At 52.1% G+C, this 22,085-nt stretch overlaps 9 protein-coding genes across 9 annotated transcripts; 2 read left to right on the top strand and 7 right to left on the bottom strand.

Annotated features, from left to right (window-relative positions):
- Positions 1–51: 51 nt before the first annotated feature.
- Positions 52–1,640, top strand: TRIREDRAFT_53168 (uncharacterized protein; the record flags this gene model as incomplete). Its single annotated transcript, XM_006961772.1, has 5 exons — positions 52–191; positions 256–844; positions 907–1,135; positions 1,192–1,256; positions 1,305–1,640. Coding segments are annotated over 5 exons (1,359 nt in total), but the record flags the coding sequence as incomplete, so codon positions are not given.
- Positions 1,641–1,773: 133 nt separating this feature from the next.
- TRIREDRAFT_54160 (uncharacterized protein) lies at positions 1,774–3,242 on the bottom strand (the record flags this gene model as incomplete). The annotated part of the gene is made up of 3 exons (XM_006961321.1): positions 1,774–2,280; positions 2,341–2,779; positions 2,845–3,242. Coding segments are annotated over 3 exons (1,344 nt in total), but the record flags the coding sequence as incomplete, so codon positions are not given.
- A 589-nt stretch (positions 3,243–3,831) lies between these two features.
- On the top strand, positions 3,832–4,864 carry TRIREDRAFT_103114 (uncharacterized protein; the record flags this gene model as incomplete). The annotated part of the gene is made up of 4 exons (XM_006961771.1): positions 3,832–4,033; positions 4,084–4,150; positions 4,210–4,662; positions 4,741–4,864. 4 exons carry the CDS (start codon positions 3,832–3,834, stop codon positions 4,862–4,864), a joined length of 846 nt encoding a protein of 281 aa, XP_006961833.1.
- Positions 4,865–5,008: 144 nt separating this feature from the next.
- TRIREDRAFT_103113 (uncharacterized protein) lies at positions 5,009–5,890 on the bottom strand (the record flags this gene model as incomplete). Its single annotated transcript, XM_006961320.1, has 3 exons — positions 5,009–5,300; positions 5,365–5,732; positions 5,804–5,890. The coding sequence occupies 3 exons, from the start codon at positions 5,888–5,890 to the stop codon at positions 5,009–5,011; spliced, it is 747 nt and encodes a 248-aa protein (XP_006961382.1).
- A 1,128-nt stretch (positions 5,891–7,018) lies between these two features.
- TRIREDRAFT_103112 (uncharacterized protein) lies at positions 7,019–8,122 on the bottom strand (the record flags this gene model as incomplete). The annotated part of the gene is made up of 1 exon (XM_006961319.1): positions 7,019–8,122. The coding sequence occupies one exon, from the start codon at positions 8,120–8,122 to the stop codon at positions 7,019–7,021; it is 1,104 nt and encodes a 367-aa protein (XP_006961381.1).
- Positions 8,123–9,542: 1,420 nt separating this feature from the next.
- TRIREDRAFT_44362 (uncharacterized protein) lies at positions 9,543–11,065 on the bottom strand. The gene is made up of 3 exons (XM_006961030.1): positions 10,873–11,065; positions 10,585–10,818; positions 9,543–10,530 (listed from the first exon to the last, which is right to left on the bottom strand). Exons 1-3 carry the CDS (start codon positions 11,058–11,060, stop codon positions 9,564–9,566), a joined length of 1,389 nt encoding a protein of 462 aa, XP_006961092.1. The 5' UTR covers positions 11,061–11,065; the 3' UTR covers positions 9,543–9,563.
- Positions 11,066–12,100: 1,035 nt separating this feature from the next.
- Positions 12,101–13,021, bottom strand: TRIREDRAFT_53053 (uncharacterized protein; the record flags this gene model as incomplete). Its single annotated transcript, XM_006961318.1, has 1 exon — positions 12,101–13,021. The coding sequence occupies one exon, from the start codon at positions 13,019–13,021 to the stop codon at positions 12,101–12,103; it is 921 nt and encodes a 306-aa protein (XP_006961380.1).
- Positions 13,022–13,624: 603 nt separating this feature from the next.
- TRIREDRAFT_54768 (uncharacterized protein) lies at positions 13,625–15,270 on the bottom strand (the record flags this gene model as incomplete). The annotated part of the gene is made up of 3 exons (XM_006961317.1): positions 13,625–14,542; positions 14,574–14,852; positions 14,914–15,270. The coding sequence occupies 3 exons, from the start codon at positions 15,268–15,270 to the stop codon at positions 13,625–13,627; spliced, it is 1,554 nt and encodes a 517-aa protein (XP_006961379.1).
- An 840-nt stretch (positions 15,271–16,110) lies between these two features.
- Positions 16,111–21,072, bottom strand: TRIREDRAFT_119860 (uncharacterized protein; the record flags this gene model as incomplete). Its single annotated transcript, XM_006961316.1, has 2 exons — positions 16,111–17,035; positions 17,264–21,072. 2 exons carry the CDS (start codon positions 21,070–21,072, stop codon positions 16,111–16,113), a joined length of 4,734 nt encoding a protein of 1,577 aa, XP_006961378.1.
- Between the last annotated feature and the right edge of the window lie 1,013 nt (positions 21,073–22,085).

Here is a 22,085-nt window from a genome sequence, read left to right as displayed (position 1 = left end):
GATTGCATTGACTGATTCATCAAACAGCTCTCCACAGTATTCAGTCGCATCAAACCATTTCCCGGCCCATCATTCCGCTTCCCAAACGGACAAGGAACTGAAAAGTTCTTCAACGGCCGAGACGCAGCCAAACGATGGAAGGCTCGTTACGGATCCATCTACAGTATCTGGTCAGGGCATAAGCGAGAAGTGTCAGAGTTTCCCCAAGCACTTACTTTCACATGATAGAGGAACTGGCGCTGAGCATGAAAGCAGTGTCATCACCAAACCCGAACATGTCCAAGCGTTTTACAAAGACTCCCACAACCATATAAAAGCATCTGATAACAATGCTGGCTGGCTCTTTGCAGAGCTCTTGGGCTCTTGCGTTGGCGTCGTTAGCCAGAAGCGCTGGGTGAGAGTTCGAGCACCTTTCGAACACCATTTTACTCGCCCTGCAGCTTCACAAAGATCTTTGCTGTTCCTTGGCGAAGCAAGAGCTTTTCTACAGTTCCTAAGAAAGGACAAAGAGAGTGTCATCAATGTGACAGATGATCTCAAGTACTGCCCCTTCTTCCTAGTTGCCAGCATCTTCTTCGGCCCTCTCACGACTGGTCAGCGCGATGAAATGTACACAATCGGGCCCTTGAGAGAGGAGCTTTTTCGACATGCTTTCAGTGGCGGCGTCAACAGATACTCATTTGCCAGATATCTACCTGGCTCTGCATTGCCAAAGCTCCGCCAGTTCCAGCGCCTCTGGGAGAATTTCGTCAAGATGGCGTATAACGAAGCTCAACCCAGCAGCGGAAGCGCCATCGTGTCCCTCTGGGAAGCAGTAGAGCATGGAGGCATCTCCAAAGAAGAGGTCGGTCTAGTGCTTACCTACCTAAATTGCTCTCTTGCTACAAGGAACTGACAAGACCTCAGCTTCTTCAAACCTTGGATGAATCTCTATTTGCGAACCTCGATGTCACCGCACACGCGCTGTCCTGGAGCGTCATCAGGATTTCTCATCACATAGCCATTCAAACCGAGATTCGACAAGAAATACGGGACAATTACCGATCGGAACAAGAATATGAAGAATACCTCCGTCGGGACAATACATTGCTGGCGGCTTGTATCTTGGAGGCATCAAGGCTTCACCCCATTTTGCGTAAGCCTCCAGGCAACACATGTGGGAAGCTCATATCCACTGACAAGATTCTGTAGCCTTTTCGAACCCGGAGGCTGCACCAGCCGATAAAGTCGTTGCCGGCTGCAGGATTCCCCGAAATGTAGGGTTCCAACAAGATCCCCTCTGGCCATAAACTAACGGCAACCAGACCGATGTTATTATTGATGCCTACGCAATCAATGTTGACAATCCTTACTGGGAGAATGCCACCGAGTTTCGCCCTCGCAGACACCTCGGCCAAAAAGATCAAGCACGACGGTACAACATGTGGCGGTTCGGGTTTGGCCCGCGGCAGTGCTTGGGAAAGAATGTGGCCGATATCATTCTCCGCGTGATAATAGCTGAGATGGTGCGTTGCTACCAGATGGATATTCTGGGTGCAGAAGGGATTGATGGCGTTGGGCTTCAAGCGGATAGCTGGATTGGATTGCCCGATTGTATGGCAAGGTTGACTCCGTTGCCAGTGGCACTTACAAGTAGGTAGTGTCTAGGTTACCATTATAAGGTATACAACGGTAAAGAAATAGTTCATCTACTTGGTATACTCAATGACATGAGACAATGCGTATGGGCTACAGATGCTTGCTCTTCGGGGTACTAGATGTTCATGAGTAGATTTACAAGAGTCTTTCTCTCCACCAGTTCGTAAATTTCGTATAGAAATTCACTTCATGTGTAAACACCTCTTTGTATCCCACTGCCACTTCAATCCTCCGTAAGCCCTCGAGCAGCTTCTCTTCAGGAAGGGCAAACGTAAGTCGAAACCAACCAGGCTGAGGCTCAGAGTAATCAGCACCACTACCAACAAACACACCATGCTGAGAACACTTCTGCACAAGCGCTTCTTCGTCATCGAATGTGCCACAATCCTCTGACAGTCGCAGCCAGATGTACAGTCCGGCCACTGGCTTGTAATAGGACAAGCCGTGAAACTCGGCGAACTGGATGGCAATTCGAGCCACTGTACGCAGCCTTTCTGTACTGAGACTCACCAGCTGTTCGAGCCTGGCGGTATCGGACAGCATCGGAGTGACCATTACTGTGCCTGCGTTGCAAATCTTTGCGTTGTTCAATATAGCTTGTGACATTCGCAATGGTTTGTTGTCCTGAGTGACGAGACATCCCTAGGAAAGACACGTTCAGTAGACGAAACAATAGGCTGCGTAGAGGAACACTTGACATACCATTCTCATACCGCTGCACCCAAAATCCTTGCTTATGCTATACAGAACATGGACCCTCGATCGCTCAACCTGAAGAAGACTGAGGTCTCTTGATAGTACGGAAACAAAATTTGTTGCCGGCGAGTGATACACATTCTTACTTCCTTCTAAAGACTCACCCAAGTCTCCAAATGTTGACAGTGCATAGATCTCGTCGGAAATGAAATGAAGGTTTGCTTGCTGGCAGTATTGGAGCAGACCGTCGATTGCCTCTGTTGGGCAGATATGACCGTACGGGTTATGGGGGTTGCAAAACAGAATGCCCCGAACTTTGCAGGTCGCTTTGTCTGCAGCATCTCTATAGGCCTGGACAACGTCTCCCGCAGAGCGAGACTGGTCGGGCGAGACATAGACCGGTATGAGCTGAACGGAATTCCGCAACACTGCCGATACCTGGAAGCTTCCTAATACTTCGTTAGCCTTTTGTATGCCGGGACGTACATATCATTAATCACTATCCTTTACTCACCCCACATTGGCGCTGTCACAAGAAGACCATCGCCCTCATCGCAGATATCGTTGATGAGCGTGTCCAGCACAGCGCTACAGCCAGTTCCGGCGACGATATGCTCTGGCTTGACAGGAGTCCAAGGCAAGAAGAAATGGTTGAAGAAGATGGACAGACTCTCCAAGAGCTCAGGAATTCCTCCCAAGCCACCAGCATACGACAGGTGCTCCTCTTTCAGTCCCATGACGCAGTTTCTCTTGAGCATGGCCAGGATTTCCGGCCGTAGAAGCCAGTTCTCGGCCGTCGCCATGTCGATGTTGGAAGCATCTTTCGATCCTTGTCTGGCGAGGGGCCGCTTGAACTGCTCCAGGAACCAGGCGTTTTTCTCGGCTGCTCGACGTGATAACATTTCGGTACTTTGGAGGTGGATGACGCTTTGCGAGTTCGTGGGGGGGGAGTAGATGGCTTAGAGATGATAACCCAAAATTCCTTATTATTTTGAGTATGACAACACCGAGGGAGTGTTTGCTGAGCAGAATCTAATAGTGATCTCTTGCACAGCAATCGGTTACTATCTTTAGCAGCGGCTCAATGCTCTGGCGCATAGCAATCAACTCTTCCGATAACAGCACTCAATCAAAATGAAACTCCAGGCTGTACTAAGCAGCAATCAAATTCTGTAGTACACAAGGCATTCTCCAAAGCAAACGATACACGGAGTTCCGATTTGGCAAACGCCGCAAAACTCTTTGCCATCTACCCGACACAGTTGCCTCCATTCAGGACACGCCTTGGGCAAGGGTCGGCACCCGAAAGGTAGACAAAGCTCGGAGACCGGCCACAAGTGGTGGAACATGAGAAGCCCTTGCTCTGACAGCGGAAGGCGAGCTCAAGGATTGATCACAGTATGAAAAGCCTCGTGAAATGACTTACCAAGTTCATCATGATTCATTAGAGGGTCGAGGAGATACCCAGCAAAACAACAACGCCGCTCAACTCCAATAATGGCCAGTACCGCCGGAACCAGTAAAGATGCCGCCAATGAGGCCGCGAGAAAGGCCTACATACTGCCCAACAACCAGCAGGAAATTGAGCGGATGAAGAATCAGCATGAATGGATCAAAGGCTCATTTGGCGGCTTGATAAAGACTCCCATCGACTTTGAGACAAAGAACCAAAGGATTTTGGATTCTGCAGCTGCCGATGGTATGTCATCTTTGCCCACCTCGAATGCCTTACTTGCTCATTGATGATAGGTACCTGGTTGTGCGACGTGAGCAGCTTGTTTCCACTCGAGACGGAACTTGTAGGATTCGACATTGCGTGAGTAATGAGCAGAAGTACACAATGATGAGCTTGACATCTAATACGAACATTTGCAGAGCAGAGCTATATCCACCGCCAGATACCCTCCCATCCAATGTTTCCTTAGTTCTGGGCGATCTAACTAAAGAGCTCCCTGCTGAGTGGACAGCGAACTTTGATCTGGTCCATCAGCGCTTCATCTTCCCAAGCTTTCCAGTTGACGCTGTGGAGAGAATTCTCGAAAGGCTGGCCAGCTGTGTCCGACCCGGGGGCTGGATCCAGTTGGTCGAGCCAGCTGCGAACGAGAATGTCTCCGGCCCAGGGCCATCGGCCTTTACAACGTTGCACCAGATTGCAAGCCGGTTCATGAAGTGTCCGAGCCCTAAAGAAGTGATTCTATCGCAACTGACCAAACTTGGCTTCATCAACATCAACGTCCATTCAGTGGATATTGTCATTGGCAAGTTCCAAGACAACCGCGAGTTGGATTTCCGAGGGCGAAAGAGCATGCGAGCAGCATTCAACAACATGTATAAAATGACCAGGCAAGTCTCCCAATATGGGCTATCCTAGGCGATGAGCAATGCGCTGATTGTTATTGACTGTAGTCACAACCTTCTGGACATGTCTCAAGAAGACTGGAGCACCTTGCCCGAGCGATTTGACCAAGATCTAAGGACGTATCGCACTGCCATAAGGCACCACATGATCTGGGCTCAGCGGCCAGAATAGACTGGAGATAGATTTACGTTTCACATTTGCTGCGAATTGGCACATGAGACGATAGACCAATGCCTCCGTACCCTATCTAGACAAGACGATAAAGCCATTCTTTACGCTATCCTTCGACATTCCATCTCTCAAAGCTAGACACAATCAAAAGCTCAGAATCTCGCCAGTGTACGAGACAAACTTTCCACCGTGCGTCTCCTTGTTTGCGGTCCTGATGACATTGAACATGCCGCCTACAGAATCCTCCACCTTGACAGGCGCCTTATCGCCCATACCAAAGAGCTGCGCTGCCTGGTTGCCCATCTCGGTCTGAGAAAAGCCTGGGTCCAGGACGAAAGCGTTCAGCCATTCGTCCTCGGCATTGATCCTAACGCCGTACCAGTTCAAGAGAACCTTGGAGGGTCCATAAGCCGCGTTCGGGACCGGGGGTTGATTCCTTTGATGCGTATTGTATTAGTCACCCTGAGCGTATTGAAATACTGGGCCATCGTTCAACGTACCCAAGTGAGGAAGCTCCAGAGCCAACAATGGCAAAGATGGGCTTCTTGGTAGATTTCTGCAACAGATCCCGAGTGGCCTGGTACAGCGTCACCACACCATATGCATTCACATCAATGTGTTGCTGAATCTCGGCTCGTTTGACGTCCTTGACAAGCGGGTAGGATTTCACAATGCCGGCGTTGGCAATCACGATATCCAGGGCGTTAATCCCATGCTTCTCTTTGAGCTCCTTCACGACATCAAATGCGTCTTGCTCCACCGAGGCATCATACTTGATGACGATGAGATTGCTGCCCTCGCCCTTGGGGAGGTCAAAGAGGGCCTTGGAGGTTGGGTGTTCCGGGTTCCGGTTGGCAGAAATGACCGTCTTGAGGGCTTGTTAGTGACCAGAAAGCTCTCATCGACTCCCCAAGCAATCAAGTTGACGTTGAGGCTTACATGATGAGATTGTGAGAGAAAGGTTTTGACCAGCCCAAGGCCAAGCCCACGGTTCCCGCCTGTAACAAGAACAATAGTCTGACTCATTGTGTGCGCTGGGAGGGTGTAGTAAGAGTTGGACTGAACTATAGCGGAGAAGCTGGACTATAGGGAAGAAGTTGGACTATAGCGAAGAGGCTCACTAGGCGACTTATATGAGCGTACCATGAACATCAAAAACATAAACTCCCTCTTCTATAATTCCGCTCCTAGGACTGAAGCGATGACAAATTTGACGCTTTCTCATCAGATGACAAATGTTACATTGATAATCGCATCACGGAGAACAAGTGGGAGTCGTCCGCTTAAGCTCAACAGAAGCCCAACCTACGTCCAACAGCGACTGTTCGTTTTCAGCTCCGCAGCGCGAAGTCCGCAAACATCAACCACTGCGGACTTACGAAGCGCGGCGGCTTCACTATCTGCGCTGTTTTGTCCTTGCCAACACATGCTTACCTTAGGTACCATCACGAGGACGGCTGCTCCGACTTACAATCCTCCGTACCGTTGGGTGAAGTAGTCGTTGATTTAGTCCTGCCTTACCTAGGTATGCATGAAGTGCGCTCAGTATTCGGAGCACCTACCGATCGATCTATGTAGGTAGCTTGTGCTAATTGATTGGACCACTGACATTACGTCTCCCAACATGGCCTTCCTGCTTGTGGACACCTTGCTCGCCGAAATCGAGCCCGTTGTGGGGGTCTTACGAGAGTGCCTATACAAGCCTACCAGCCCACATAGCCCGTTGTTGAATCCTTCGCGGCTCCCAGGCGGAGGGAACAAAGACGGTTGTGCTCTCAAGCTTTTTCGAGTCATACTTCATACCTCACTGCAAGCATGCTAGGTGAGGCAAGCTCATGTACGGATTTCCTCTCTAGATGGCCCGCATATGTTGATCTAGCATCCGGTTGTTTGATGCTTGAATAACATATACTTTGAGAGTTCTTGGTATCAGAGATGTGGTCCAGTATTGGAAAACACTGGTTATTCCAGAGGAGTAAGTCAGGCGGATAAGTTGCTTCTCCCTCCTTAAAAATAGGGGCTTGCATGGATGCATAATTCTGACCAGCGTTGTATCTCTCTACTGCAGCTGGAAGAGTCGTACCAAAAAGACATGCAAAGATTAGCAATTAATGTATAATGGAAATAAAGGCATGGCTTCAGCTATGGCCAGACTCAGTTCTGCCTCCCCCTAGGCACAATAACGAGAAAGCCAATCTTCCGGATGCTCTCCTCCTCCTTATCCTTCTTTTGGTACTTCATTTCTGCCTTCTCCGTCTTCCTCTCATACTTGTCCACGGCTTTCTGGCGACGCTCTTCCATCTTTTCAAGGTCTCTACTTGAATGACGGCCCATTTCCTTGTGCTCATACTTTGCCATAGACTTCTCATACTTTTCCAGTGCCTTTTGGCTCTTCTTGTCGTGTTTCTCAGTCGCCTTGATCCTCTTCTTCAGCATAGACTGCTCGGCCGATTTGCGCTCTGCCTCACTGACAAAGACATCCACCTTGCTCATAGCATTCGATGCGCTGGCAACCGGCGGGAGCTCATCAATCTCGAGCGGAGAAATCCATGCTTCAAGAGCTCTCAGACGACGCTGCTGCGCACTAATAGTCTTGAGCTCGTCGACCTCTACGAGGGACTGCAAAGACTCCAAGATAGGCGACCTTTTGTCAATCTCCCCCTTATAATTCAGAATGGGCATGTTGGCGAGCAGGGCAACAGTCTTGAGCTTGACAATCTGCGCCTCCAAGCCCCTGGGGAAGAAAAGCTCATTATTCGCCTGGCGGATCACCCCCTCTGAGCGCACCTTGGACATGGCATAGGTTCCCACCTTTGCACTCAGGCCAGCAACCCCAAAGATGACCTGGGTCGTTGGTTCAGGCACGATTCCAGCAATATCGGACGCAGCCCCGAGGACGCGCAGTCCCGGACTCGCGACAATCGCCCGGTTGAGGTGGTCGAGAAATTCTAGGAAAACGGGCTTCGAGATGTTGAACCGTCCCAAGGCGGGCGGATAGGCTCTGAGGAATGCAGAACCGAGGCTTGCGTTTGTGGCGGGGATCGCAATGATCTTGTTGGCGGAGCTGGAGCCGATCGAGCTCCCCAGTGCCAACGCTTGCTGCCGCCGGATCAGGCTCTCTTCGTATGGCGGAGGTTCAGAATCTGAGGAGCTTCGTGAAGAGGGGGAGTCTCCAAACTCCATAGCAGTGGTCGCTCGATGCTGGCCCGGTGGAAGTTGATACATATTCTGCTTGGAGCTAGGGTTTGCAAAGGCCATGGTAAAGTTGGCAGATGGTTGTGTAAGAGTTGATTCTCTAGATTCTTGCAAGACTTTTGTAGGTTGGCTATTCGAGATGTAACGCTGGCGATGGATATAGAGGAAAAGAGTTGATTATCAGGTCAACCCTTTCCCTTTAAATCTTCAATCCACCACCCACCAGAAACAGAAAAAGTGCCATCCTTCATCCTCCATGGAGCCTGATCAACTCTCTGACAACTTCCATCTCAGCCTTGGGTATCCACGTTGTGAATCCGTCAACTTGTTGCGAGCTCCCTCATTCGCTCAGGAGACGGGCATCTATGTTTAGCTGCCGATTCACACAGAACTATACCAAACATCGCTAGCCATGGCGAGGCGAAGGTTCCTTGCACGGGCGATGCCACGCTAAGGCGTCAAGGTGTCAGGGGTATGGAGAAGAGTGGCGCTGTGGTTGCTGACGGAAAAGGGATAGCCATTCGAGGTCCATTCGAGCTGTGGCTGTGAGAATCACCCCATTCGAGCTTCGAGCTTTTAACTGTAAGGAAGTTTATTCGAGGCCCTCCATTCGAGTTCTTTCGAAGTCCCTTTCGAGCTCTGATCGGGAACCTCTTCTGGGGACCATTCGAGTCATTCAGGTCAATACGGCATGTTTCCGACACAGCAACATCTTCCCATCTTCATTAGGCTCGTCCCAAAATAGCGGACAACTGATACAAGGGTTGCCTTGCCACGCAGTGCACGCGGCAAATGGTAAAAGTGAGCCCGCAGTAAGAGACCTGGCGGGTGGGCAAAAAGAAGAAGTAGGATATTGTCCAAAAGAAGCCAACCTCTCTCATTGCCTCAAGTCTTAGAGCGGGGAACGTAATGAGTACGCAGCGTTACCCGGTATCTTCATGTTTCAATACAGCAAGCTTTTTCTCCGTTGGATACGATGACAATATTCTTTGCCTTGCCAGCTTTCTATGGCATGGAGTGAGCCTGCAAATTGCACCGCAGCCATTGGGCACGAAAGATGATTATACATACATATTCATCGCCGCTCCGAGCCTACGAAGGTTATCTACAGCAAACACCAACTCCCTTTTGGGTGAATTCCTGCTTCGCCGTGGACCTGGAAGCCTACCCAATGAGAACACATCACACACGGACGAGTCCACGAGAGACAGAAACCCTATGGGAGATCTTAATTGCGGCACCTGATGGTTGTGCAAGAAAACGGCCAAGTTGCGCGACAGAGGGCCGTTGCGAAGAGCTCGGTATCCCTGCAAGGAGCAACCACTTCTTGTCAAGCTATTGTCTGGAAAGAAGCAGGGCAAGATGAAAATGAACCATCTGGTCAGGTTGAGACGGTGGATAATAGTATTATCTTCAACCACCACGTAAGGTAGGCGGACGCATCGGCTCTATAACGTGCAAATCCAGCATGTACAAATTAAGATCTTGATCAAGATAAAGACAATTAGTTGTAACGGTTGACAAACTTGATCACCTTCCGCCCCGTGGTGCTTCTCACAAAGCCATCCAACTCATCAACAAAAGTCGCCTTGAAGCGATACTCATTCGTCGAAATGACATGCAAGAACCCCTTGATCCGATCAACAAGCGCCTCAAGCGAAAGCACCCGCGACGTCCTCGGAGAGCACATCAGTCGGACCTCTAGACACGACTCCAGTGAAGGCTCCAGCTTGTCGAGGATAATCTGCCACTGCAAGATGCCACACTCTTCATTGTTCAGCAAGGCGGCCATGTCTTCAAACTGGATATACTCCCCATCCCAATCAAAGCTGACCCTTCTATCACGACCCTGAAGTCGAAGAATGCGAAGATGCGGCCAGTCCTCTGCGGGAATCTTGTCCCGGGAAGAATCAGGCAGAGGATGAACCGATCCAATATCGCCCGTGACATATCTCACCAGCGGATTGCGCAGACGAGAAAGCGACGTCTGCACAACCATGCCCGACTCTCCCTCGGGCAGCGGCTTGGCATTCTCATCGCCCGGGGCAAGCGACGACGGAAAGACCTCGAGCAGCATAGCCCTCGTATCGAAAATCAGGTCCTCTTCGCTCGTCGTGCTCACTCGTCCGGTGATATCAGGGCTGCTCGCCGCCCACGGACCTGCCTCTGCACTGCCCAAGATGGAGTAAATCTTGACAGACTTGAGCGTCTCCTTGATGTGTGCTCGTTGGGCAGAAGTGAGCACCTCGGAGGTGTAGATGATCTTGTCGAGCTTGATGAGAGCGCGCTCCTCCTCGGGGAGAGTCGAGATGTGGTGCACCATCTGGACGACCTGGCTGCTGTCTCCAGCAAAGACATTGATGTGGTACTTGGCCAGCAGTTTGGCAACTTCGTGGGGAGGCATAAAGTTGCCAGCGCTGAGAACCGAGGCTCCGGCGTTTTCCATGATCTCAAGCATGAGGTCCAGAGATCTGAGTGCCAAGTTCAGCAACTGCTCTCTTACACTCCGTCTGTCATACACCTACCTGTAGAGCTCGCCGGCGCAATGAGTCGTCAACGCCCAATCTCCGGGTTCGAGGACCCCAATAGTTCTGAGAAACCGCCCGAAATGTGCCCTATGCTTGCGATTCTCGTACACATCCGTCCCAAAGAACAGTGGCTTCGAACCAAATCCGCCACCAGTGATACTCGCATACACGCTCTGACGATATGTATTTTCAGGATCAGTATCGTTGACGAGACGCTGAATGGTGTTGTAGCTAACTGCTGTTAGAGAGATCAACCAGTCGGGGGTTCAGGTCAATTGCACTTACAGATCCTTCTTCCAGATGATGGGCCGTGAAGACAAGCCACCATTTGCTGTTTCTTCCTCATTCTTCGCCTTTTCTCTCAGCACTTGAGTTTCCTTTTGGTCGGGAGGATATTGAATCTCGTCAACGTAGAAGGGGTGGACTTTGGCAATGGCCAGCACCTCGCTCAGTTGGAAAGGCTCAAACGCCATGATGAGCAATTGGACTTGATAGACCGTTTACTGCAAGTCTATTCACTTCTTTCCTGAAACAAGTGATGCAGCGAAGCAAATTTACATCTACAGCCAAGAAATACATGTCGAATGGGTCTCGTGTCAAGACGCGATACTGTGCGAGATCTCACTGTATTCATCACCCACATCCTTCCACGACAAGGAGATGCACAGCCTATCAGTCGAACACAAGTCCCAACTTCGTCATGTTGAGATGGTCCCTTTCTGGAATCATCCAACGAGCTTGAGACGAGCCCATGTGCATAACCTCCCCCCGAGACATGCATACAAACTCACATCATCCTCATTTCCCTTACGGCAGAGAATAGGAGCAAGTAAGCAAGCAAAAGCGGCAAACACGAAAGGCCCTCAAAGAGGACCATCACGTCAGGAACGGCTTGCAAAGCTTACACCGAAGATGGCTGATGAGAAACAGCGTCATGTCTCAAAGCGGACGACCAAGCACCAGGCACAATGTAAGACATTGTCTCAATTGAACCGCCACTATTACGGAGTGCGGCGCCTCCGAGTGTGATACTACGTCAAAGAGTAAATACATGTTGCCAACTGACAAGCATCAAGGATGATGCCGAATCGCGATTTGCTCGGCAAAAGACCCCTGCCCTGCAGCACGGCAGGAATCAGCTCTGTTCAGCCCAGCCACTTCCCAGGTTGGTGTGTAAAATGTCTGAGAATCGGGTCGTTTGCCGCTCTGCTATTCGTCAAACTACCTAGTTGTACGTCCGAGCTGTGATACCATGTAATGATATCCAACGATCTGCATCTAAATGGTGCTGACAAGCTGAAATAAGATTATGCCTGGGGTTACATCTTCTCCGCATGTTCAACCTCGACAACCCCAATTGCTTCACCGCAGTTGCAATAGAACCCGAAACTATCGAAGCCACCTGAAAAGACAACCCGGCTATAGGTAGTAGGTACTAGAATTACAATTACTTTCGTTTGCTTCATACAAGCAACAAGTCTGAGGACGACGGCTCGGCTACCTACGCCATGTCTCAAACCAAACACTTCCCTCTTCCGACACCCCCTAAGCCTGACTGTCCGTATTCTCCCTCTACCTGAGTCCATGTCTCTCCTGAGTACACTTTGTTAGCCACGCCCGCAAAAGGCACAGCATCCCACCTCACCCGACGCAGATGCCGCCTCGGATCCCTGACGTGATTCCGCGCATGCAGCCACCGGCGATTGTCAATCATGATGATGGACCCCTCCGGGAGCACCTCAGGCGTCAGATCCAGCCTCGCCATCGAGTGGCTCCCTCTTGCCTCCGCGCCCTGCAGCGCCAGCACCTGTCTCAGCTCTCCCAGGGCAGCGGCCGCTCGCTCGCTCAGGGGCGTCAGGAGATCCTCTCGGAAGCGCATCCTCGACAGCCGGCCCTCGTCATCAGCCAGCAAAATGCTCGCCACAATGTCTTTCTGGCCGGGATGCTTGACAAACTCGGGCGGCGTGCGAATTCGAAACTCGGGTCTGGCCAGCGAGGCCCTCGCCTCGGGCGACAGCAGCTCGCTCAGCCGCTCAACGTTCATGACCGACAGTGTCCCGCCACCGCACCGGTCCGGCTGAAGCACCTGCAGGGCAAAGTAGCGCGGCGGCGGATCCTCGTAGCTGCAGTCCGTGTGCCAGGGGAAGTCCTCCATTGTCTCGGAGCGCGCCTGGCAGTTGGCCGTCTGGAAGCTCGTCGAAGACGGCAGCACGTCCCAGAACCAGCCGCGGGTCGCGCTGTGCGAGATGGGCAGCTGGTGGCCGTGGTGCTGGTGCAGGCTGTGGAGGAGCTGCTCGAGGTAGCGGCTCTGGGGGTCTGCAAAGCCGAGGCTGACCTTGAGGACGCCGCGCTGCTCCAGCGTCTCTGATACGACGCGGACGTGACCGGGCTCCTGGGCGAAGCTGAGATTGGGGGCGTCCAGGCGGGGGACCATTTGCGAGATTAGGGCCAACGCGCTCGTCGAATTACTACTCGTATGAGTGCTCGTAGTATTACTTGTGTGGACGGCAGCAGCCCGAGAGTGACGGGGGTACTGCTGGCGATGGCGAGCAGCTCCATGTACGAGTGTACGGCGGACTGCTGTGAATGGATTTGATGCAGCACGGCGATACATGTTGGGCAAGTGCTTGATAGTGAGTGGTGATTGGGGTAACTGCAATGAGAGACGAATAGTGGTCGATGACAAGATTGACACAGTTTTTTGTTCTGTACGCAGGTTGTGGGTGGAGGACGCAACTCTCAGGTGTAATCCCTTCTCATATCGATCAATAGGGGTTATTTATCATGATCATAGTGTCACTTCCGGCTCATGACAGCACAAGAAGCCTCTCCGTAGCGGTAGCATCCTGATTTACCCTCCCCCTGTCCCAGTTCACACACCCATATGATTTCATTTCGGGATAGCTGCCACCACTTCCAGACTATCGGGTTTCTCCTGGACAGACTGGGGGGTACGATATGTGGTAATGACACTCCTTCTACTGCTACTACTACTACTTCACACAAGCTGAGTAAATTTCTGAGACAAACCCTCAGCTCAATCCCTGTCCCTCTGCATCACAGAGCAGAGCCAAGCCCCCCCATGACTAACAGCACAGATCCGATCATTACTACTCCGCCATATCCCCAGACCCAGCAAGTCCCCATGCACAACGTGATACGTCCCGATCAACGGACACCTCATCTTCTCCCCAGACGCCCTCAGCACCACGTCATACAGACGGGGCACGATCCGCCGCTGCACCACGCAGCTCCCCTCCAGCCCAAGAGCCGGGTCCATCTGGCGCCTCAGAGCAGCCAGCCACTCCACGCTTCCGAGGTCCTCGCCAAAGACTATGCCATCGCCCTTGCCGCTGCGGATCGGCTTCAGGAGGAACTCGTTGCGGAGATTCGGGTTCGCTTCGGAGCGCATCATGAGGCTGTTGAGCTCCAGGGACCCAGGCAGGAGTGTGTCTGCGATGCCCCTGTCGAGGATCATGGCCTGTCTTTCGGTGATGACTCTGAGCGCGACTTGCTTCTGCAGTTCCTGCTTGACGATGCCGAGCATCCTCTTGTCGTGGACCAGCAGAATGGTTCTCATGTCGTTGAAGCAGCGCAGACTAATCTCCCGCAGCATCTCGGGTCTCATGGCAAGCAACTCCCGCTGGTGAAGCTCCAGCCCAACCTGGTAAATCTCCTCAACCAGCTCCCCCTCGGACGTGAAGAACAAGGAAGAAACGTCTGGAATCGCAGCACCGCGTTGAAGATTCCTGAAGACAGCACAGAGCGTATAGCCCGATTTGCTTCTAGAGTCTGCCACCAGTCTCAGATCTGCGAGGTCAACTATACGCGGAGCATAGCCTAGACGGCGTCTTGCAGCATCGACAAACATGTGAATGTCAATTCCAGCTTCTTCGCCTTTAAGAAGATGAATAGGCCGATCTCGCCGGAAGAGAGTAAACAATCCGTCAATAAGCTTGCCATGCAATTCCAGTTAGAAGCTGAACAATGAAACAATCAATCAAGGCTCTACTTACCTCTTTTGGCTCCGTAGCACTGACGAGTCCATATGTCTTCATGCCCATCTCCTCCAGGCCCAATTGCCCATACGCGGCATGCATGAATCCATTGAAAGAGAACCGAGCATTGATCTCAGTAATCCGAAAGTTCTCAACCAGGCCGCCATCTTCGCCCACGAGTTCCTCGACCAGGAAATCAGGTCTCCACGACCCTCTACAAGCCGCATAAGGAGGCAGCGTCCCAGTAACAGACTGCAACTCGACGTACTGCTCACACATCAGCTTCGTCAAGAAAGAAACCACCAAGACAATACACAAGGAAGCCAACCTTTAAAAGCTCCTGCTCCATTTCACCGAGCGGCATCCTCCCCGGGAAATCCGCCGCAGTGTCAACCCACCATCGATCCACGATATCCGTAATCGAGGCAACCAGCGCATCATTCAGCTCCTGCAAGCGCTCCTTGTGCTTCTCGTGGACGAGAATCGGCCGAGGGCAATACGTGCTGTAAGACCCCTTTGGCCATAGACGAGGCTTGCAAAGGCGCGTGAGCGTAGCCTTGATCGACTCGTGCTCGTGTTTGTAGCAAGCTTCGTCTGCCTTTGCCGTTGATACGTTTTCATAGCCATTGGGGCCGTGGCCGAGTTGGACCTGAGCAAAGGTTTCTGTGTGAGACGATTGCTCCATTTCGATTATCCTATCGGGGATTCTGTAAACTTGATGATCGAAGTCATTACAAGCATCAGACCATCCAATACAGCCTACGACTTATATAGCACTCTTCTCATGCTAACGAACATGTTCCATGTATCATCATGCAATCTCAGCAAGTACTCCCGCTCCCCAACCCCCGTGTATCCCTCAAGCCTAGCTCTCCGATTATCCCCTGCCCAGGCTCAATACCTCAGCTTGCCTCTCCGTCGATCATCTCATCCCCCAAAGACACACTAACCCCTATGTCCGTACCATATCGACGCCATCACAAATAGTTCCCTCCCCCCTAAACTAACGGACGCCAAGCACATCTCCCTTAACCCCAGACGCCGTCCCATTATTCAAATTCGGCCAATGCCCGTCCCCTCGACCAGGTTCACCCCTCCAAGACCCTTGCATGGAAAGTCTCAGACAATTGCGAGCCAATAACCGGTTTGGGGGACGGCGCTAAGACGAGTGACGAGAAGCAGACATGCATATTACTCAGATATTCTACCTCTTCTACTAACGTCATATTGCTGGGAAGCAGCCTCGGGCCGGTCCTAGTCGGGCACGTCTGGGGGGAGGCGATGAGTGTCAATAACGCGTCTGTGGACGGAGTACATGGGCTTGAATCACACTGATCATTTGTGTTGACTTGTATATATGGCCTGAGCTATGATGCTATGTAATGAATATGTCGACCACGAGGATGCGATGAGAATGCGTAATGGTGTAGAATCAAGTTCTTGTAATGCCATGGCTGTCATGAGATGAAGAACGTCAAAACAGGCCATCAAGAAGAAAACCCTGACTCCATCGGCTTTCCAACCCCTAAGACCACCAATCCCAACCATCCGTATTCTCAATATTCACCTTCAACGGCGCCGCCAGCGTCCGAAACTCCTCCACGATACTCCCACTCATCTTCATCACCACCTCCGTCGCCCTCTTGACAACATCCTCCTCATGCGGCTCCCCAAACCCTGCCTTGAAGATGTGGCTCTTGTCCAACAAGCCCGCCGCCAGCTCGACACGGAGATAGTCCACCAACGTAACAACACTCGCATCATCCAGCGCAGGTGTCGTCGCCGCAAGTGCAATCCCCAACTCCGCCTTTGGCTCAATGGCTTCCAACGCCTGCCGTAGCGTGCCATAGCTTCGAATATAAGGCCTCTGATCGGCCACAATGTCCTCCAGCAGCCTGACCACTCCCTCTACACATCTCGCGGCAGCAGCTCTTGTTTCTTCTGGAGTGGAAAGACTCCATCGAGGCAGATTAAGCATCCGAATCTTCAGTCCCAGCGTATCCGGCAAGACAGCCGGCTTTCTGTTGGAGTCGGCCTGCCAGGCAGGTGTCCTCAACTCGTTGATTCTTTCCACAATCCTTCCCCAGACTGGCATGTTGCGGTCAAAGCTGTACGTGTTCTCCATGAACGCATCAAACTTGGTCAATTGCCCCTGCATGAGAACACCCTCTGCGATTTCAAGGAGATACGAGTCCATTGACTGATATCCTGCTCTCTTTGTAATCTCACCGCGCTCCATCCCCTCCTCCACGCTCTTGAGATAGGAGCAGATTGTCCCCAACAGGCGCTTCATGAGCATATCACCATCGCTGTTCCACATCTGCGCCCAATGTCTTCCGGAATTTGTGTATGCAAGCTTCTTGTTATCCCTCACGGCCTGAGTAATGGCAGTTAGCCATTCTGGAGGATTCGTTCGCAGCAATAGATACTCCATTGCCAGATCCGCGTATCTGTCAGAAGTTCCCGATTGCATAATCACTAGAAGAATATCCAGTGAAGCCGGAAACAATGGGATTGCGGGAAGGTGAGCACCGTCAGGCAGAGTGAAGCCATTCTTCGTTAGGAACAACTGCATCCATCGTTTGTTCGTTTCTGCCGAGGCGTCCAGCATGGTATAGATAACTTCCTCCAGTGCTCGACCTTCATCTGACTTCCAATCAGTCCCATAGCCCGCATACAAGATGAGTTCCATGATACGAGGGACCCTGTCAGTTCCAACCCCTGCTTCGCATATCTCGGGAACTTCGCTGTCAGGCGTCAACGTATCCCAGTCCGTAGAAGGCCGTGACTCGTTGGCTGAAGACGCGATGGGCAGCGCATATTCACAAAGTGCATCAAGTATCCGCCGCTTCACGACAGAGCTGGTAGCACTATTCGTAAATGCCTGGGTCAGTCCCTCGAGAGACGCCGTCCGGATGTCTACATGGCTCGCCCTCTTCAGAATTCTGATATTGAGGTCCACTGCCAGACTCGGATCGACGACTGGAGACTTTCTCAACAGCTGCGCCAGCATCTTGACCGTCGTAATCTTGACAAGGGGCGCCTTGATTGGCGCCGCTTCATCTGCAGCCTCCTTGTCCTCGTCCGCACGTCGCTCCGCCTGTTCTTGCAGTTGATCCAGCATGGCATCCGTAAAGCCCTCAAGGAACCCCTTCGCGTCAGCCGGAGAAAGCTTCTCAAGACTTCCTGAATTAAGAAGCAGCCGATGCCACGAGCTCGCATCAGGATTCTCCAGGACAAAACGCCGTATCAGGGGGGTCGCCAGCGAGGGATCTTTTCCATCCAAGATGGACTTGATGATCCTATTGAAAACCGAGCACGGCTTTTCTGTTTCGGGCCTTCTCTTGATGCTCTCAAAGACAGATTCTGCCAACTGAACGAGGAGGCCCGCTGGTGTATAACGTCTTAGATCATCCAACACGTCCAGACACTGGTGGCACAAGTTTTTGTCGGCCTCTCGCTCTAAGAACTCTTGGTCCAGGTACACAGCTGGAATCCGCACTGCCTCCGCGTTAGGGAACGGCGTCTTGAGCAACGATGGGTTGAAGCCGTCCTTCATGTTCACTGCCAGAATTGCCGCAGTCGCATAAGCATCCGCACTCCTTCCGCTAAGCGGTGTTGTCGATGCGAAGAAAGAAGACCAGAAGGAGCAAGGGCGAGGCTTTCCAGGAATCACGGGCTTGACGTCCCCAAATATCGAGCTCTGTGCCTTGGTAAAACTGGTCATGCCGTCTTGGGTCGGCCGGCTCAACAAAACATCCAGAAGGGTCGGTGTGAGAGCCTTGTCCTTTTCCGGCTGCGATATTCGATCGTATTCAGAGTCCGGATTCCATTCAAGGGGCTGCATACCACTCTCGTCCAGGCCTACTTCAGGTAAAGACGGCCTCGGACGTTGGTCCGCCTCCTCATCAATCCCAACTTCACTTTTCCTAACATCAACGCCCTGGAATACAGGCCACCAAAACCGCTCAGCCTCTTCCGGAGACATGCGGCTCTTGCTCAAGGCGACAGTGGCCTGCTGCCATGCTTTCAGGGTGCGCTCTTTCCGCTCCTCCTCACCCGGCACCTGAATGTACAGCTGCAGAGCCCCGGGCCAGCTGTCTACAAACGTCCCAATGGCGAGTTGGGCTTCCTCGTCGACCTCGATAGGCTGCAGAGCTTTGAGAGGGTCCATAAAGACAACTGTCTCGACTCGTGCCTGCGCATAGGGGAGATACGCCGTAGCCTCGCCGAAATAGCTTGACAATTGCTGCAGAGTGGCTCCCTTGGGCCAGATCTCGTCCGCCGTGACCAGGGCCGGGGTTTCGCGCCGACGGACCTCTGCCCAAAGCGAGTCTTGAAACTCGGCCAGCTGGTTGAAGAACCTGATGGTATGCCCGCGAAGCTTCCGAGGCTCTGCAATCCTCAAGGTAGACAAAGTGTCATAGGGTGATATGGGTTCAAACCTCGTGTCAAGGGGACCGAAAAGATTAGACAGCATCTTCTCCAGCATGGCAGACGTCGGCTTCCACACGGCTTCATATAACGAGTCATCTGACATCCCGGTCCGATCTTGGAAGTCATTGGCGCAGTCTAGGCGTAGACAAGCAACACGCTGAATCAGTTCAAACGTGCAATTCCAATCCCAGGAATAGAAGCTAGGCTCGTTCACTCCCATAAGTGCAGTCTCGTATAAGATGGTCAAGACGGTATTGGCAGAATGTATCTTGTTAGTTAGCTCGCTCACGGAAACGGTCAATTCGTCATCCTTCATCTTTTCATGCAGCACAGCCAAAAGGCCTTGCCCTTCGCTGGTCATGAGGCTTTGTCGACCATACACTTCCTTGACCGTCAGAGGATCCTTGTTGAACCGTCGGGCCCAGAGGAGCGTCTCTGCATAGAGCTCCAGATCCCCAATCGCCACGCAGAGGGCCAGGGCAGACAGGGCAGCTTCTGATCGATCCTCGGCTGAGCGGCCTTGGGTCGCCTTCTTCATCCTCCTGGAAACGTCTTGACGAGCCTCAGCCCGCATGGCGTCGAGTTCTACGGACGAGAATGCGGGAACGGCCGAGCTCCGGATCTGTTTCAGCAAAAGAGCCCGCATGACGTGACGATCAGCCAGCCCATGTCGTTCAGGGTCATTCCGATCAGAGACAAGCGGAAACAGCCCCAGGTTACGGCCGCTGTCCCACCCAACATCTTGGCCTGCTCTTTGGACCTTCTCCCACAAAGCCAATGCCTCTTCCGCCGGTAAAAGGAAGAAGATTACCGTCTGCCAACGGAATGACAACTTGTCAAGCTCTGAATGCTCCAGACTGGCAGGGTCTCCGATATCGACCCGATTGCCGGCCGTGTGCTTCAAGACCAAGCGTAGAAGCTGGTACCTTCTGACCTTGCCAACGCTCCGTAGCAGATCTGGCAGCCGTAATCTGTTGCCCATAACCTCAGGAAGAACGGAGAACAGCGTCGCCAGCAGCTCCGTGTACTCAACCCTTGCGCGTGAGTGATTCCACACCTTGACCAAACGGGCGACTATCTTGTTGAAATGCGATTCAAAGTTGTCAAAGCTCCTCTGGAATGCCGAGCGCTCTTTCAGGCCAGTTAACACACGTCTCCAGAAGCGAAAGGTGGTGTCGTCGGATATCCTTCGCCTTGATAAGGATCGCTTCCCCAGGGGATGAATGACGACATCAAGCAGAGTATCGGGAGAGACCCCAAGCAGATCTTGACTGCCGAGAAACCTTTCTAGGACCTGCAGGCCGTACTCTGTGCGATGAAGAAGCAGGGGCTTGGCCCGGTCCAGAAACTCGTCGCCGGTGATTTCGTTGCGCCCCAGCTTCCCGTCGTAATGGCTCTCAAAGAACTCATGATCCATCTCAATAAACAAACTGCTACAACTCCTCGAGGTCGGTCTCTTCTTGAATTCCTCCCAGTCCACTCGAAACGCAGGGCCACAAGCAGGGAGAAGCTTCACATAGGCCTCCCACAGCGGACGAACATCCAACGCAGCACGCTCCTCTCCATCTTCATGCTGCTGCCCCCAGAGTAACTCCAGCAGTTTCTCTAGCTCTCGCTGCCGTTGCTTCCGAGCTCCCTGCGCACGAGCAGTATCGCCCAGCAACCTGAGTAGAAGCCGCACATTGCTAGCACTGAGCTTTGCCGCCAGCTGAGCGACTCCCTTGGCACCGCCGGCAGCTTCCCAGGCCTTTGCAAACGTCTGTTCTCTGCGCAGATGGCGATAGAAGTGCTTGATGGCTGAATGGCGGGCATTGACGCATTCCCCCTGTCGTATCACTGCCACAACGACCTCGGGTTGATTGGCGACGGTGGGCCATAGACAGAGCACGATTGGCGGGAGAGTCTCGGTGGCAACAAGGGAGATGAGCTGAGAAGTGAGGGAGGAGACGGCAGCCGGGTTGCTGTCGAGGACATGGCGGAGGTGGACTGCCTGCTCCCGGGGCGTAGCGCCCTGGAGGAGCTTTAGATTGAGCTCGCCGCTATTTGCCATGCTGTAGAGTGTAGACTGTGATACAAAAGAGGCTCGTGGATGATGATGGGAGTTGAAGAGTAGGTATGCAAAAAGTCGAGGCGGGCGTCGGTCTTTATATCTATCGTTAGGTACTCACAGCACAGCCTAATCCGGCCCAACAAATCATATAATCTAGAGCCGGTAAACATGAGGATTGAGATATGATTTGTTGATTCTTTGTCACAACAATCTCGCAAGGCTGACATGCGTCTTTGGCCCGTTTCGATCGATATTATTTGAGTCAGGCTCCGCCACCATTTCCCCATTGGCCGCGTCTTACAACAGGTATGTAGTATACCCTGCAGAGAAACCCCGCAAAGAGGAAATTCTGGCTTCAACAACAGAGACGCTGTTGGCAGACTCAGTGGTTGAATGCAGGGGACTTTTGAGACACAGGATACCGAGAAGGCCAGGCAGAAGCCGGCGTGAGTCACTATCCGAATACTAGTACATAGATGAAGCCGCAACAGTCACTCGTGACTGATATACTCACACTCCACAGCTCTCCTCAGCTTGTCGACGTCATTGAGAAAGGCAATTGCATGAATATCGGCCCTCATAGCACTACATACCTAGTTTGCTCTCCGGAAATGGCAAATGGAGGGGCTTTCGTAAGGTAACTGCAGGATAGAAGAACTTTTAACAAGTTTCAACATACCTAGGTAGATACTCTCGCAGTCCCGGTCAGCCTGTGTCATCTCTCATTCGATCCGCCTCTAAGGTACGCTACCAAGGTACTGCTCTTTACTTGCCAATTTCTTCTAGGACGATGCTCTGCAGAAGTAAACTGTCCTCATCCATCTTTCGGCTCATTCAGAGCAAGCATGTCCTCGCAAACTCAACGATGTTCGTCACCGTATCTTCATATGGCCAAGTCCTCGAGCCGCAGATAGAGCATGTATTATAACCAATGCAAAGCCATACACACACACACACACACACACACACACACACCTCCTCTCGCCCCTTTGTCATGTCCAATCGATACTTCA

Source organism: Trichoderma reesei (assembly GCF_000167675.1).
Source record: "Trichoderma reesei QM6a unplaced genomic scaffold TRIREscaffold_1, whole genome shotgun sequence".
Taxonomy (NCBI): domain Eukaryota; kingdom Fungi; phylum Ascomycota; class Sordariomycetes; order Hypocreales; family Hypocreaceae; genus Trichoderma; species Trichoderma reesei.
Note: the sequence above shows the minus strand (reverse complement) of the source record. Positions and strands in the feature narration are given on the sequence as shown.

Excerpts from the sequence above, each read along its gene's own strand:
- TRIREDRAFT_44362 (XM_006961030.1), bottom strand. The coding sequence starts at position 11,060 with ATGGCGTTTGAGCCTTTCCAACTGAGCGAGGTGCTGGCCATTGCCAAA. Across the intron at positions 10,819-10,872 it reads ATCATCTGGAAGAAGGATCT|CTACAACACCATTCAGCGTC; the intron begins GTAAGTGCAATT and ends AACAGCAGTTAG. Across the intron at positions 10,531-10,584 it reads TGCGCCGGCGAGCTCTACAG|ATCTCTGGACCTCATGCTTG; the intron begins GTAGGTGTATGA and ends CTTGGCACTCAG.